A 13,678-nucleotide genomic window follows, 5' to 3' on the forward strand; every position below is an offset into this window, starting at 1 on the left:
GCTGTCAGGAGAAGTCTTAGATGGCCCTGAGACTTCAGAAAAACAGGGGGCAAACAGCAAGCCCTTGGAGTTCGTTTTAGCAGAAGGCAGAGTCCAGCTGTCCTTCAACAGAGTCAGAGAGCAGCAGGCAGCAGGGCAACAAGAAAAAAAGCAGTCTTTCCAGAAAAGCAGTCCAGTTGAGTCCTTTAGGCAGCACAGCAGCTCTCCTGGTAAACACTGCGGGTCTCATATCCCAGATGCTGGACGAGAAGACATCCAACAAGAGAACTGGGGCTGGAAAGACTTTCAGCCCGAATCTACACATCGAGGCTCATAAGTGAACATTAAACAGATGACCAGAATCGCACAAAAAGACAAAGGAATTGGATAACAGTTTGGGCCCTGCACCCGTTTTCTTATGAAAATTTCCACTAAGGACAAGAGCAAGGCATTGAAGACACGGCCACAGCCTGTTGAAAACCCCAAAACCACCACGGGGTTTAAAACACTTTGATCCCAGCGTCTGGGATATGATACCCATAGTGTTTTCCAGGAGAGATTTCACATTAATAGTACTCCCTTGTTGACAACACTTTACATCAGAGTTTCCAGAGCTACATACACTGGCAGGAGACAGGAGACATTCAGTTGGCGAATATTGAACTTTCCACCTAGTGTTTTAGATTCTAGTTAGGGACTGGTCACACATGTCACATAAGTACATATGTTATAAAGTTTGTGTAATGTATGTTAAATTTTGCACTTGTGTTTTTTGTAGATATAAGTGTTCTCTTTGTAATTTGTGTATGTATATTGTGGAGAAATAAGTAGCACAATCAAGTGTTGCCCTTTATAATGACGACTAAAATGCATCTCACACTTTTTTGAATAAGATGAAGAAAAGTGAACTAAATCGCATGGGCTTGTGTAGTACTGAAACCGGCTCGTTTACGGATTACGTTTTGGAAAATCACTTTCTAAAAGTGTCACTCCCAAACTAGTAATGTCAAGTCCAGCTTTACCAGTAAACAGGATTTGTCATTACCAATCCAAAGATATAAAGCAGCTACTCCGCTGCAATCAGGAATTACAGCTTAAAGGTATTTAAGGAATCCCCAAGAATCCACAATTTTAACCTATGAGAGGAGCAGGCCTCACTGTATTAAAAAACGAATTTGGGTGTTTGTCACTATTAGGACATTTAAAACAACCAGATACATGTCCTATGTTTTTCGTACATAGCAACCTGCCCTTAGGGTTAACTAGGGCCTACCTTAGGGGGGCTTGTATGTAATAAAAGGGGAGTTGTAGGGCTTGGCAAGTAATTTTAAATGCCTAGTCGAAGTGGCAGTAAACTGCACACACAGGCACTGCGTGGCAGGCCTGTGACAGGTTTTAAAGGCTACTTCTGTGGGTAGCACAATCAGTGCTGCCACCCACTAGTAGCATTTAACTTACAGGCCCTAGATATATGGTATAACATTTTACAAGGGACTTACACATAAATTAAATGCGCCATTCATGTATACCCAAATTACACACATTTGGGGAAGAAACACATGCACTTTAGCACTGATTAGCAGTGGTAAAGTGCATACAGCAAAACATGGAGGTAAAAAGGAAAAAGATTGGGGAAAGACCACCCTAAGGATACCAATTCTAAAATTCAGGAAAAAGTTTAAAAAACATTTCTCCCAGCAACCTACTAATCCATCCTGGTGCATTGAAGTTTCTCCTTACCACTCAACCACTGGCCTGTTTCTTTCATTTTTACTTCTTTGCACTACCTTTTGCCACATTACTAGAACCATTCCACAGTCATGAGGCAAGCTACATAAAAACAAAACACAAGCACACAGTCACCTCCAATTCACTTGAAGGACATCACTAAGTTTCCATGCTCTGTAAACACTCGTGTGTTTTTAAAATAAACATACATCATTTATATATCTTCGGAAACCCCATTGGGCGTGTGGCAGTTATGCTAAAAATAGAACTGTGCAGTATTTACTGAGCCTGTGATCCGCCAGTGACCACAAACGCCACAAAAGCTGTTTACTTTGCAAGCAGTAGAATGGACAAGAGATTAGAGGTAGAGTCTGTGTCCTTAGATGCAGGAAAGGGTGGAAATTCCAGTTGTCTGCTTAAAAGTGTTTTTTGCTATACCATGTTATAACATATTGGGGTCCGAAGCATCCACTGCGCATAAGTCATGTTACTCTTGTTGCACCTTCAAATTATACAGTGGTGTCTAATGGAGTGTATCGGTTTGAATGGCTATTTTGTTTTATCAGTTGAACAGCCCATATTCTCTCCTCCGTCCAAGGTCCATCAGCCTATGTGTAGCACGCAAAACAAATAGAAAATATTTGTAACTGGTAATGTTGAATTTCCACCGAAAATGGATGAGGTCAGTGTCTCGGTGGCCACAGGGCTATTGTCTAAAGCTAGACACTGAGAGGCAACCATCCCTTCAGTAAAGTTCATCAAGTTTACTCTCGTACACATACTCACCATGTTTTGTATATATGCTGCAGTAACTTTAGACTGACCGTTGAAACACGGGGCTGTCTGTGCTGCCATGCACACATTAGCCGTGAATTTACTATGCACTTCAAGCAGTACCTCGCCCTTCATTTTTACGTGTCTGCACTCTTTCGTATCAGGTGAGGTGACACAAATTCAACATGCACCCATTTAAGTGTGAAAAAGGGCACTTTAATGAAGCATGTTGTCGCTACATAGTAGCATAACCTGGCACACAGTCTAACAAAGATTTTCTTGGTAATACGTAAAACATTCTACCTCCCAACCCCCCTTAATGACGTCTCACCTTGGCATAATAGCCTGCATACATTTTAAAGCCCTTCAGTTCCCTATATCTATGCCCTGTTCTTGTCCTGCTACTTCACCAAATCTGCCTATTCTCATTACTTTCAGAGTGTCTTTGCTTATCTCCAACCCCAAAAGCTGGCTTGTATCCCATGCATCTATTTCCTCTCTCACTGACCCCGGCTCCAAAGCTTGGAAAGCGCTCCTCCAGAAGTTTTTATGACCCATCCCCATTTCCTATTTTTCCCTCCAGTGTCCATTTTTAGGTCTCGCTCTCGAGACCTATTGTCGCCGAGATGCCTCTCAAGGGAGACAGACCGGGGCACGCGCAGCGATTGGGGTCGGGGTCTGTGGACGCGCTTGCGCAGACGCACACGCACACACACACGCACGCGCGCGCGCACACACCCCACTGCTGCCGACTCCCCCCTCACCGCATCTGCGGCTGCCTAACGCGCGCGCACACACTTCGCCACCGCCGCCGCCCCCCCGTACAACAAGCAAGCCAATAGGTCTCGCCATTGTTACATTGGAGGTTTTCGTTTTACCATAATTCATATATAGATCACTCAAGATCATCATAGAGCCGTGGTTCCCAAACTTTTTCGAACCACAACCCACTTTTTAGAACAACAAAGGTTCGCAACCCACGTACCTTTAATGGACATGCGGTGGGGCGATATTTTTAAAACCCAACAGAAGCATCACTCCATTGAAGACTCTCGAAACAACAACAAGGGGCCGGTATTTTTTCTCTTGGAAAGGCAGCAACCCAAATTAAATAAATTAAACAGCAGGTCACTTTTATGTCATAAAAATAACGACTGCTTAAACGTATCTCTAGCTTAAAAGTAGTTTTAGAGCACTCAGCTGCAATGATGCATTCCTTTACAAAACGGCAAACCCGCTTGAAATAAACTTATGTGGCTGACCAAAATGAATGACTGCGAACGGCCCCAACTCCTACCTGCGCTCAGAGTTAAGCTAAAGAGCAACAGCCGTAACGGACGGCCCAACTCGGGGCTCTGCAGCAACATCGCAGCCTTCAACTTGACGTCCTCCGCTGTGAGCAACAGAAACAACGGGCCGTTCGCGTGCCAGTGTGCATCAACAGGACGCGTACTGGTTATACCGCTGAGCGCATCAGCAAATCAGGCGGCCATACTGTAGGGAAAGGTGCATCACTTTAGGTACGTCATTAAGGTCTGTAGCATTGTGTGTTTTTTTTATTTTTTTTTAAAGATGTCCTGTAAACGGGAACACGATTATTTTTCACCTTGAAAAAGAATTCCAAGGTATGAAAGCGTTCGTGCCGTGTCGCTTAAATGAATTGACTCAATATACTTACGTCAATTCAGCCCGGGAACATGCACAAGAAGAGGCCACACTACGATCTTGTAACCAACGTATACATTTATTAGCATACGACATGCAAAATGAAACTTCTCAATATCCCGTAACCGTTAACAGGGCACATGTCTTAAACAAGCATTAGCATAGTTTTAAGTCTCGCCTTTGGTATCTTATAAGTGATTAGCCATATGCAGCACACTATCGATTCTGTGGGCAACATGAAAAGCCGTTATCCCTAGCACGTGAAGCACCTCTCTAGCCTATATTGATCAGGCTTGAAACAGAGGAGGCGTGTGCAGGCCATCAGTGTCCCAATGGTGGTTTTACTCTAAACGTCAGTAGAGAAAACAAGCATTGGCATAGCCAATAGGACTCGCTTTTGGCACCTTATAAGTATTTAGTTATGCTGCACAATATCCTTGGTGCAACAACATAAACTGTTGCATGGCTAAACACTTATAAGGTCCCAAAGGCGAGACCTATTGGCTATGCCAGTGCTTGTATAGGTGAGTTTTCAAAGTGCTGCTGGCTGGCCTAGCGCTTGTGTTCACGCGAGCGTGCATGCGCGAATCGCCAGCTTTCAGCAGCACTTTGAAAACTCACCTACTAAAGTCATCAAAGCTGACCACAAACTCTAAAACAAGCATTTGCAATGCAATAGGTCTCGCAGTTATACGAGTTAAAGCTATTGGCATTGTAAATGACAATGCCAATAGGCATTGTTATTTGCAATGTCAATAGCTCAAACTCGCGTAAATGCGAGACCTAATGCATTGCAAATGCTTGTTACAATTTGATGCCCAGTATCCCACAATACTTTGCCCAACAATCATGTTCCTTCTCTATCAGACCCAACAAATAATGCCCATTGCCAAAAAACAAGTGCTCACTCATGCCTCAAGAAATGTACTCGCCCACTCACTATGGTGAGTCAGATTTTATCAGGTTGAGTTATTTTTAGGGACTACTGGAGTGATCTGGCAACAAAGAGCTCAAGCAAAAGAGAGCTTGAGCTGGCAAAGATCATGTGTTCTGTTATTTTCAGAAAGTGAATGAGCAATAAAGATTCCTTTAAATCTTGTTTTCATCTTTTCCCATTTGCTGTGCTTTCAAAGACAGGGGTCAAATGTCAGCCTAGGTCTTCTTACATATTGCTGCTTAATTTACCCTGGAGAATGGGGTTTACTTTTCTTTCTCTGACTGTGAAGTTAGAGGCTTTCATAAAGTGAACTGTCTGACAATTGTGCTGGGGACACAACATTTAAATAGCTTGTAAATGAACAGCACAAATATATTCAAAATATATTTTAGTAGTTTGAAAAGATTTTTTTTTGTTGTACTTCTGAACGGAGATGGAACCAATGATTGTAATTTGATCAAAAACACATAAAAATACTTTTCTTGCTGAGGTGCAAATGATAAATATTTGCTGAAACACGATTTCTACACATTATCGTTTGTATGCCATATAGTTTTAGCAGTTATACTGCATGTTGGTGGGAAAGTTTGTGGCCATTTCAGTACAAAATGCCTGTCTGTAAATGACAGTGTGCTAACGCATCATACTTTAGTAATATATATATTTTTTAAGTGATGGCTTAAATTATCAACTGAGTACCATTCCCGCCTGCGCCCTGATGACAGTGCTAATAGTTAACTCAGGAGTTGTGCGTACCCTATATGAGGATGAGATTGTTATACCTGGAGCAAGAAGTTCGTTTATTAGATCAAACAAAAGTTTTTTCATACAGCAGTCATGCTGAACTCATGTATTTAAAGATGTTCTTGTATGTGATAATGAAGAAAAAAATGATTGTGTCATAAAATTCGCCTAGGATCACACAATTTGAGATGAGTTTTTGAGTCAAGCGCATTACAATTAGGTTGATTAGATTATTCAAGTCATTAGACCTGCAGGTTTAGTAACAGTTTTCAAAGCCGGTCACGATCATTCTGCAACAGCTTGCGCTCTTCAAATGTAATCTCCTCTTGCTCAGCAACTCAAGCCATTTCCTTAAAAAAAGGATTAATCTCCCTGTTCACTAACTAACCTTTCCGCTTTGCCTATCACAACTGGTTTGAACGCCCCACTAAGCCACTCTAGGCATTATGCCCCTCCTTATGATACATGTACCTGACCAGCTATTCTCAGTCCCCCAAAGATCCAATTTTATCTCTTTTAAAAGGGGCGCTCCTTCCAAATCTACCAACCTACTATTCTCAAAATGCATCACAAATATCTCAGGACAGCCTCTGCCCTTCTGCAACTCAGACACTGTCTGCATTAATTGTCCCCAGCTACAACTACTTCTCCGCACCAGTCAACTTGTACGATTAGCCACTTATCTTTATGCTCGCCTTTCTGTCCACTTGCCCCCTCATACATTTGGCATAAAAGGTGTGGCGGCAGATAAGAATCCTTTAAATACAAATCTCCTGCCGAAAGAAAATACCTCCTACTTAAGTTTGCCTCCCAGTACTCCTCCTCTTCTGCTTCTCTGAAAACCCCATCCTTCTCACCTTTGTTGATGCTCCTATTTGTATAGAATGTGTGTGAAAAACATTTCCCAAGAACCCTAGCCTTATCATACCAAACCTAATCCTTTTCTCCTTCTGCATGATCTCTTTGATAAATTCAAGTTAGTCAATACCCATCGTCCGCCCATCCCAAGTGCCTTAGCTGCAAATCCCTGAACTGCTGTTCGTTTGTGTATGGGTGATGATATGATAACACCAGATGTCCTCTTTACTGAACTCACATCTGCTGTGATCCTAGCAGGCTGCAGTCAGGACATGAAGTAGGGCGGGTCCTTTCTAAACTCAATATTTTCTTATTCTTTTACGCTCTCCCAATATTTCACAGCTTTGAAAACCCCTTCACACACTTTCAGATAAAATGGTATCTACAGTTGGCACCCACGTGACCATCGCCCCATACACTCTGAAAAGAGACCAAAGATTGCATGGTGTTGGGACAGGAATGTCTGCTGCACAGTAAATTGATATGTATCCCTACCATGAAGGTCTGACTTCATGTTAAACTGATATCCTGACTTTTTGTTTGGCTCTGTTACCATATTAATCTAGCATGTGTTCAGAGGCTTAGGCCTGCCCCAAGTAATGGGATGTCCGGAACATGTTCTTTGACCTGTAGGGGAGGACAAAGCATACTATCAGAACAGGACTACTGCCCATGCCCTGATTGTGTCACATAAAGCAATGATGGCAGCGTACCAAGCTTTTATGAATCAATAGTGTTCCTACCTTTTGTTCTGTATCTGGGAACTTGTGGTCTATTGACCTTTCTCGTGTAATATGCCACTGTTCTGTGAGCTCCAGATCCTTGTGCTGACATTCCGTGTGTGTTCGTGTGCCAGGTGCATGTATATGCAGTGACTGTGTAGCACATGTATGGTATGAGAGTCTGCGTACTGGGACCCGTAGGATTCATCCTTTAGGACGCCTGATTTAGCATGGTACACAATGGAAAGTGGAAACAACTTACCCAGACCGTATTAACTGCATTCCCGTGGTTGGAGGGAGGATACCCAGGCATTGAAGTGAAGGATGTTTGAGATCGGGCAACCTTTCGAAATTCAGTGTGGGTCTTGTTAGCAAAGGGCTGCTAATTAGTTCTTCCTCAGCACTGCCAGATGAGAGGAGATGGCTGGGAGGGGTGGGATTATAGTTTCGATTGTTCAAGGGAAGGGATTTTTTTAGGCATGGCCTGTCCTTTTGTCTGTCGCCAATACTGCTTCTGGAAAGCTGCTAAGACCTCACACTTCATTTTGCTTTTATTTTGGGTACTGCTTGGAGCCAGCATCACTGCTGGTGTGAGGAACAGCCAGAAAATATCATTTGAAAGAGACCCAACCCAAACCTGTTCTCAAACCTTAGCCAATGGATCAACCTCTCCTATCTGGAGGTGTATATAAAAATGGAATGCAAACCACCTCACTTTCTTCCAGTGCCAAGTACTCCATGACCAAGCAAGAAAGTGCTTTGCAGAGTAGTCGAAGGACAGTTGTGTTAATAGGACTGTGGTCTGCATGACAGCCAGTTGCCCAGATGTGAGATCACATCACCTGTAGTGTCTGCTAGAGAAGCTGAGGCTCTCTGGAGCCTATAAGCATGCCTGTCTGGTTTCTGAACGAGGGGAAGATTGTGCCTGGCCCTGATCGAGGAGAGACTGTCCAGGAGAAAAAAGACTTGCACGTTACTGATGTGTGGAACGAACCAGGAAACAGGTGACCACAAGGAGACAAAGCCAGGAGTGACCCATTTGTAGAGGGGTCCCATGGGCTTCCTGAACAGTTCTTGTCGGGAACTACACAAGACTTCTAAGAAGTATCAAGCATTGTGTGTAACTGGAAGCCTGCCCTGGGACTAGTTGCTTCCTCTACCGATGTCGGACTCTGAATACTTTGTCACTGCTGAAGTGGGAGGTCCAATTGTCCTGGAGGGCACAACTGCTTAATACCCATGTTCGCTGTTGTCCTGAATGCCACATATGCCATCACTGGGCTCCGCCTGTGCGGGGGAGGCTGCTACTGCTGAAGACGAGTGCCACCCTGTGAGTTGCCAAGCTGACATCTCCCAGTCATCAAGTTCCCACCGTGGTCGCCTCTACACTTCAAGTGGCTTCCCCACAGGAGCGAGACGGCTACTCACATCTGTCCTGCATCGCCCACATTACGACCGTAAGAATGCAGGTAACCCCAGGGCCTGACACTGCACGTGGAATGAGCGACTAAGAAAGCATTCTGAGGTCTGTGATACAAACTTGAGATTTTTACTGAGTAAGCTTAAAGAGGTGAATGCGAAATTTACTATTGTGTTGGTCAAAAACTTAGTTAGGAACTCTTGCCACCTCACCCACGCTACTGCCCTAGGAAGCCTTTGAACAGGGTCGGACTGACCGTGGCGGGCACCGGGCATTTCCCTGGTGGTCCACCAGGGTGAGGGCTGGGCCTCTGCGGGGGTGCTTTTGTTACCAAGGGCCGGCAATATCACCTCCCCGTAACAAAACAGACCCTAGCAGACCGCTCGGCCGCAACCCACAGCCCGTCCCCCCCCCCCCCCCCCGGGGATCCGGCTGAGCAGTTTGCTAAGGCTGGTTTCGGTTCCCAGTCCGGCCCTGCCTTTGAATGCTTCAGCTCACTACACCGAGAGCCGAGTGCAGGCAGATTGCACTTGGAGCAGTTTGCACAGTCGGACAGACCTCACGGCATCAGCGGCAAGCGGCCTCAAGCGCAATGGTTGGGGCCCAGTAGCCTCTGTCTGACCAGTGGCCCATCAAATGGGGTCTGACATATGGACATGAAATCCTTTTGATCCCTAAAATATGAACTGTGAGAAATTCGCACCACCCTCAATCTTAACTCCAGAGATCTATATTGTGCTTTGTAACGAAGACTTGTACACACTCTAAACTCAGACACATAGAGATGAGTTACCTCAATGTATGCGCTGCACAAGACTCATATGTTGCATGAAAAAAGTATGAAAAGGCCACATCTGGGAAATCAAAATACACTTCGGCAAGATGAACTAAAACTTTGGAAATGTAAAGGACTGCATTGCTGACTTGGAATAGATTAAGGGTTTTTACATTCATTATTGAGAAATCGATCAGCTGCACTCCCATTGTGACCGTTTGGTCACATGCATGTTAAAAAGTAGCTGCTAGTTATTATGCAGGTGAGTCAATAAATCAAAAAGCATGGGCTGCAGGTACACACTAAGCATTAAAATAGATAACCTTCCATTTATGGAGGGACTTTGGGTGGGCCAGAGGGCTCACTTGGGTGGGCCTGGCTCACTTGCTGGCCCCCCGGCCACCCCCACCTGAACCAGGCCTGCAGCAAATCCTTCTACCTTGTCCCAAGCCTGCTCCCTCATCCCCTTGCCTCGCTGCCTCACTCTTGAGGGACTCATACCATGCCTGCCTTTATGCCTGTGACTCCGCCGGTGACCACTCAACCACTGTGCACTCATCCTCCCAGCTCCCACAGCCCAGCGGGTATTCTCTCCATATAACCTTTTGTCTCCCAACACATGCCTATGAACACCCTGCCACTGCATGCGAGATAAAGCATCTGTGATGTTATGTTGCACACCCTGAATGTTGCACTGTGGAAGAGACGCGTACCCAGCCACCTTTGCCGTTGCCCACCATGCTAGGTTGCCTCCATCGTTCCTCTGACACTCACCAAGAAGATAACAGCACGTGCCATGCATTGAAACACAAAGATCTGCAGCAGGCTTTACATCTTTTCATCCTTCACTGTCTGATCTACTAGCTCCACCACCTTTTCATTGTCCACATTAAAATTTCCTCCCTCACAGCACCGAAGCCACTACCAGCAGGAAGAATCCCAAAAATGTCTGCTTCAAAGAGGATTCGGCCACCTACCTGTATATTATTTGCGATGCCAGTACAATCCAAAACCTGGCTACTCAGCCTGTAAATATATTTGGACTTTCGAGTCCTTCTCCTTCACCAAGGCTCACATTGTCACGCACAGCGACACAAAAGCCTCCTAGACACTAAATTCTGCCTTCATTGTTACCTTGATCCTAACCCTCCGGTGCAGTAACTCCACTACTGACATGCCCACACCAATTTCCCATCAACAAGTCCTTCATGCCCTCACAATTCTAACCATTTCTTAACTCAGTCCCCCAAAGAGGTAGTTTTGGTGTGTCCCCTCCTTTTTCCTTCCTCAAACCCTGAAAAGGTTTCAATACCAGTCCAGCTTGCTGTATAAGGGGCACCCACTGGGAACCAGAAACAAAGCTAGAGAAACACTGCAAAAAGCTACTGAATGTCTCCGAAAACCCACTGGCAATTAAGTAGCCATGCAAATTCTATCCTATCGCAAATCTCCGCTCGACACTTCCCAAACCTGCCAGAGTGGGATGCACAGGAAAGGGTCGTTAAGGCACAGGCAGCTCGCTGTGTTGCAGTCCCAGACGTGCAGGCACCAGGCATGTAGGCGCCATCCACTGCACACATCAATCCATGTCAACTTCACCCCAAATTGCATCTTCATTTTCCTTCTGTCTTCCCCCAAACTCCTCCTCCTAACGCACCACGGTCAACATGTCCTGATTTCCTCCGAATTTGGAAAATGTAACACCTTTTCGGATATTGTTCACGGTAGAGACTTGCATAAGTCAGTAACGCCAATGTCCAATATTCAGCTCCTGTTATCGTTCACTCTGAATTCCCTGTGCAACAGTTTGTAAGCACCCACAAGCTTAATATTTTCTCTTTAATCCACATGCGTGGGTAATTTTTAGCTTTCACCACCAATTTATCTTCCCTGTTGCCTACTTTCTCTCCTACATCCACGTTTGGCTCTTCTGTTGACCCACCCTTTAGCTCCTTCTCCTCCATCCTTTCCCAACCTCATCTTCCTGCTTGTTTTTGGAATCAATCTCTTCCACTGTGTTACTTTCCAAATGTTCCCACCATTTTATCCATTGTCTCACCAACAACTTTTGTGGCCTCCTTCTCTGTCTCCGGACTTCAGTCACTACCTACCCCAGTATTCCGCTTACCAGCTTGATTCCTTTTTCCCACATTAAGTAAAGTTCAGCTCAGGTACTCTACCATCTCGTCCTACCTTACTTAAGGGGAGCCATCCTCTTTTTCTTGGTAATCTGATCTCTTTGTGGGCCACCATACGTTCTCTCCTCTTTCATTCAAATGTGTATTCCAACTTCTCCCTAACATCTGAAAAACGCGAGTTTCTTTTCTGCTGCTACTTTTGAACCCCAAATGCCACTCACCTCACAGTCACCCAGGTCAAACTGTGCGCCCCTGTTGTCCATCGAAAAACCCTCTCCTGTGCAAGTCTCCTTCGCCAAACTCCATTTCATATACTACCCTTTTTAGTCATCTTATTCCTGTAATGTAGCTCCTCTTCCTGTCCCTTACGTGGAATATTGCTCATGGAACATATCCTTGGAAGGTCTATATCGCCCTCACGTCCAGCTGACATGTCAACCTCCCTTCTCCAGTTTTTGGAAAAACAACTGCATATCTGTAAAAGAAACACTTCTGCAGACAGAAGACAAGAAAAAGGAACCCTTACCTTGTGCACCCTTTGCTAAACCCATCTGTTCCTCACTATCCGCTCCCATCTTACCAGTGGACTCCCTCACTCCTGCTGGCCCACACCCCAAAAAAAGCCTGCAGGCACAAAGGGGCTGCCCTGTCTGTTCCCAGGCCCCCATTCTGATAATTGTCTGCCTAGACAGGCACAGGAGAGGACTGTCATGCCATCATTTTACAGGTTTTGGTATATTTCCTCTGAACCCTGTTAACCAGTAACACACCCACCAAAGAGGCTTTGAAATTTACTACCCACACAATGCAAAAATGTAGGTTTGTGCATGGAGTGCTAATTATAGTAGATACTGGCTGTTGTTTTTAATTTCTCCTTTCTTTTTCCAGACTCCCATTACAAAGACAAAGACTCTGATTGGTCAGGCCGGTGTGTCTTTCACTAACGCGGTGAGTGTGCCCACTGTAGGGAACAAGAGGTAGCCATAGCCATGAAGGCTGCAATGACAGTGTCCGGTGTGAACAGGTCAAAGGTGCGCAATGTAGGACACAACACTGTTCCACAAAGTAATTTATTTCTCATGAAATCTTTAGAACCGTCCTCGCCAAAAGGCCATGTTCATTTTGTGTCGTATGTATTGTGGGCAATTCATGCCTTGCCATTGCGTGCTTCTAAATGTGCTCATAGAAACTTACATCCACGACATTGATTCACCAAATGCCAATAGTAACAGATGTGACGTCACATGCTCTTTGACCCCTGATTGCATCACAGGGATGATCCCTTGCCTCACCCTTAGCTCTTATTTGCTGTTGATGGCTTAGCGGAAGTGCACGGAGTGGAAACTAAAGAAAGTAACAGACCCCTTGCGGCCATGTTCTTTTTCTGCTCTTACCACTGCCTTTACTACCCCTTTGTGAAAGGGTAGCAAGAGCAGTGTCATGGTTATGAATCAGCAAGCCAGGGGTAGCAATTGCGACCTCTAGTTTCCCCTAATTGACGTTTATGCATATACCATGCTTTTGTACTATATGCTTACACTATAAAAGATTGTGAAAAACACTACAAATAGAGAACAGATACCCCTCCGTTTCCTCAGATGCTAAAGATTCAGACTGCATGTATCCCTCTTCTGACAAAGATATTGCAGACCCAGGTAGTAGAGCTGTCACTGAGATTAAAGGGACGCCGCAGGCTAAGGTATCAGAAAACATCTGCATTAGCCCTGGGCGAAATGTTAATTGTGCCGGAGTAATCCAAGTCCTTTTCGTAAATTTGTGTTACTCTTTTGATGGGAAATTACCGAAATATGCGATTATGCCCTTTCGCATAATTATGAGTAATTTGACACAAAAATCCCACTGCAGAGGCACAGGAGCAATTAATTTAACAAGCACAAACAGCGGCCGGCTGCTGCTGTTCGTCTTCTGTTGCATTTG

At 44.8% G+C, this 13,678-nt stretch overlaps 1 protein-coding gene across 1 annotated transcript in view; it reads left to right on the top strand.

The window, feature by feature from the left end:
* The window catches only part of LOC146784254 (N-acetylglucosamine-6-sulfatase-like), a 115,391-nt gene that overhangs the window by 12,478 nt on the left and 89,235 nt on the right, over positions 1 to 13,678 (top strand). Inside the window, exon 2 of the mRNA XM_085634909.1 lies at positions 12,629 to 12,688. Coding sequence (XP_085491035.1) covers positions 12,629 to 12,688 — 60 coding nt within the window. The remainder of the gene's footprint in view (positions 1 to 12,628; positions 12,689 to 13,678) is intronic.

The sequence above is a fragment of the Triturus cristatus genome, chromosome 11 (genome assembly GCF_964204655.1).
Source record: "Triturus cristatus chromosome 11, aTriCri1.1, whole genome shotgun sequence".
Lineage (NCBI taxonomy): Eukaryota > Metazoa > Chordata > Amphibia > Caudata > Salamandridae > Triturus > Triturus cristatus.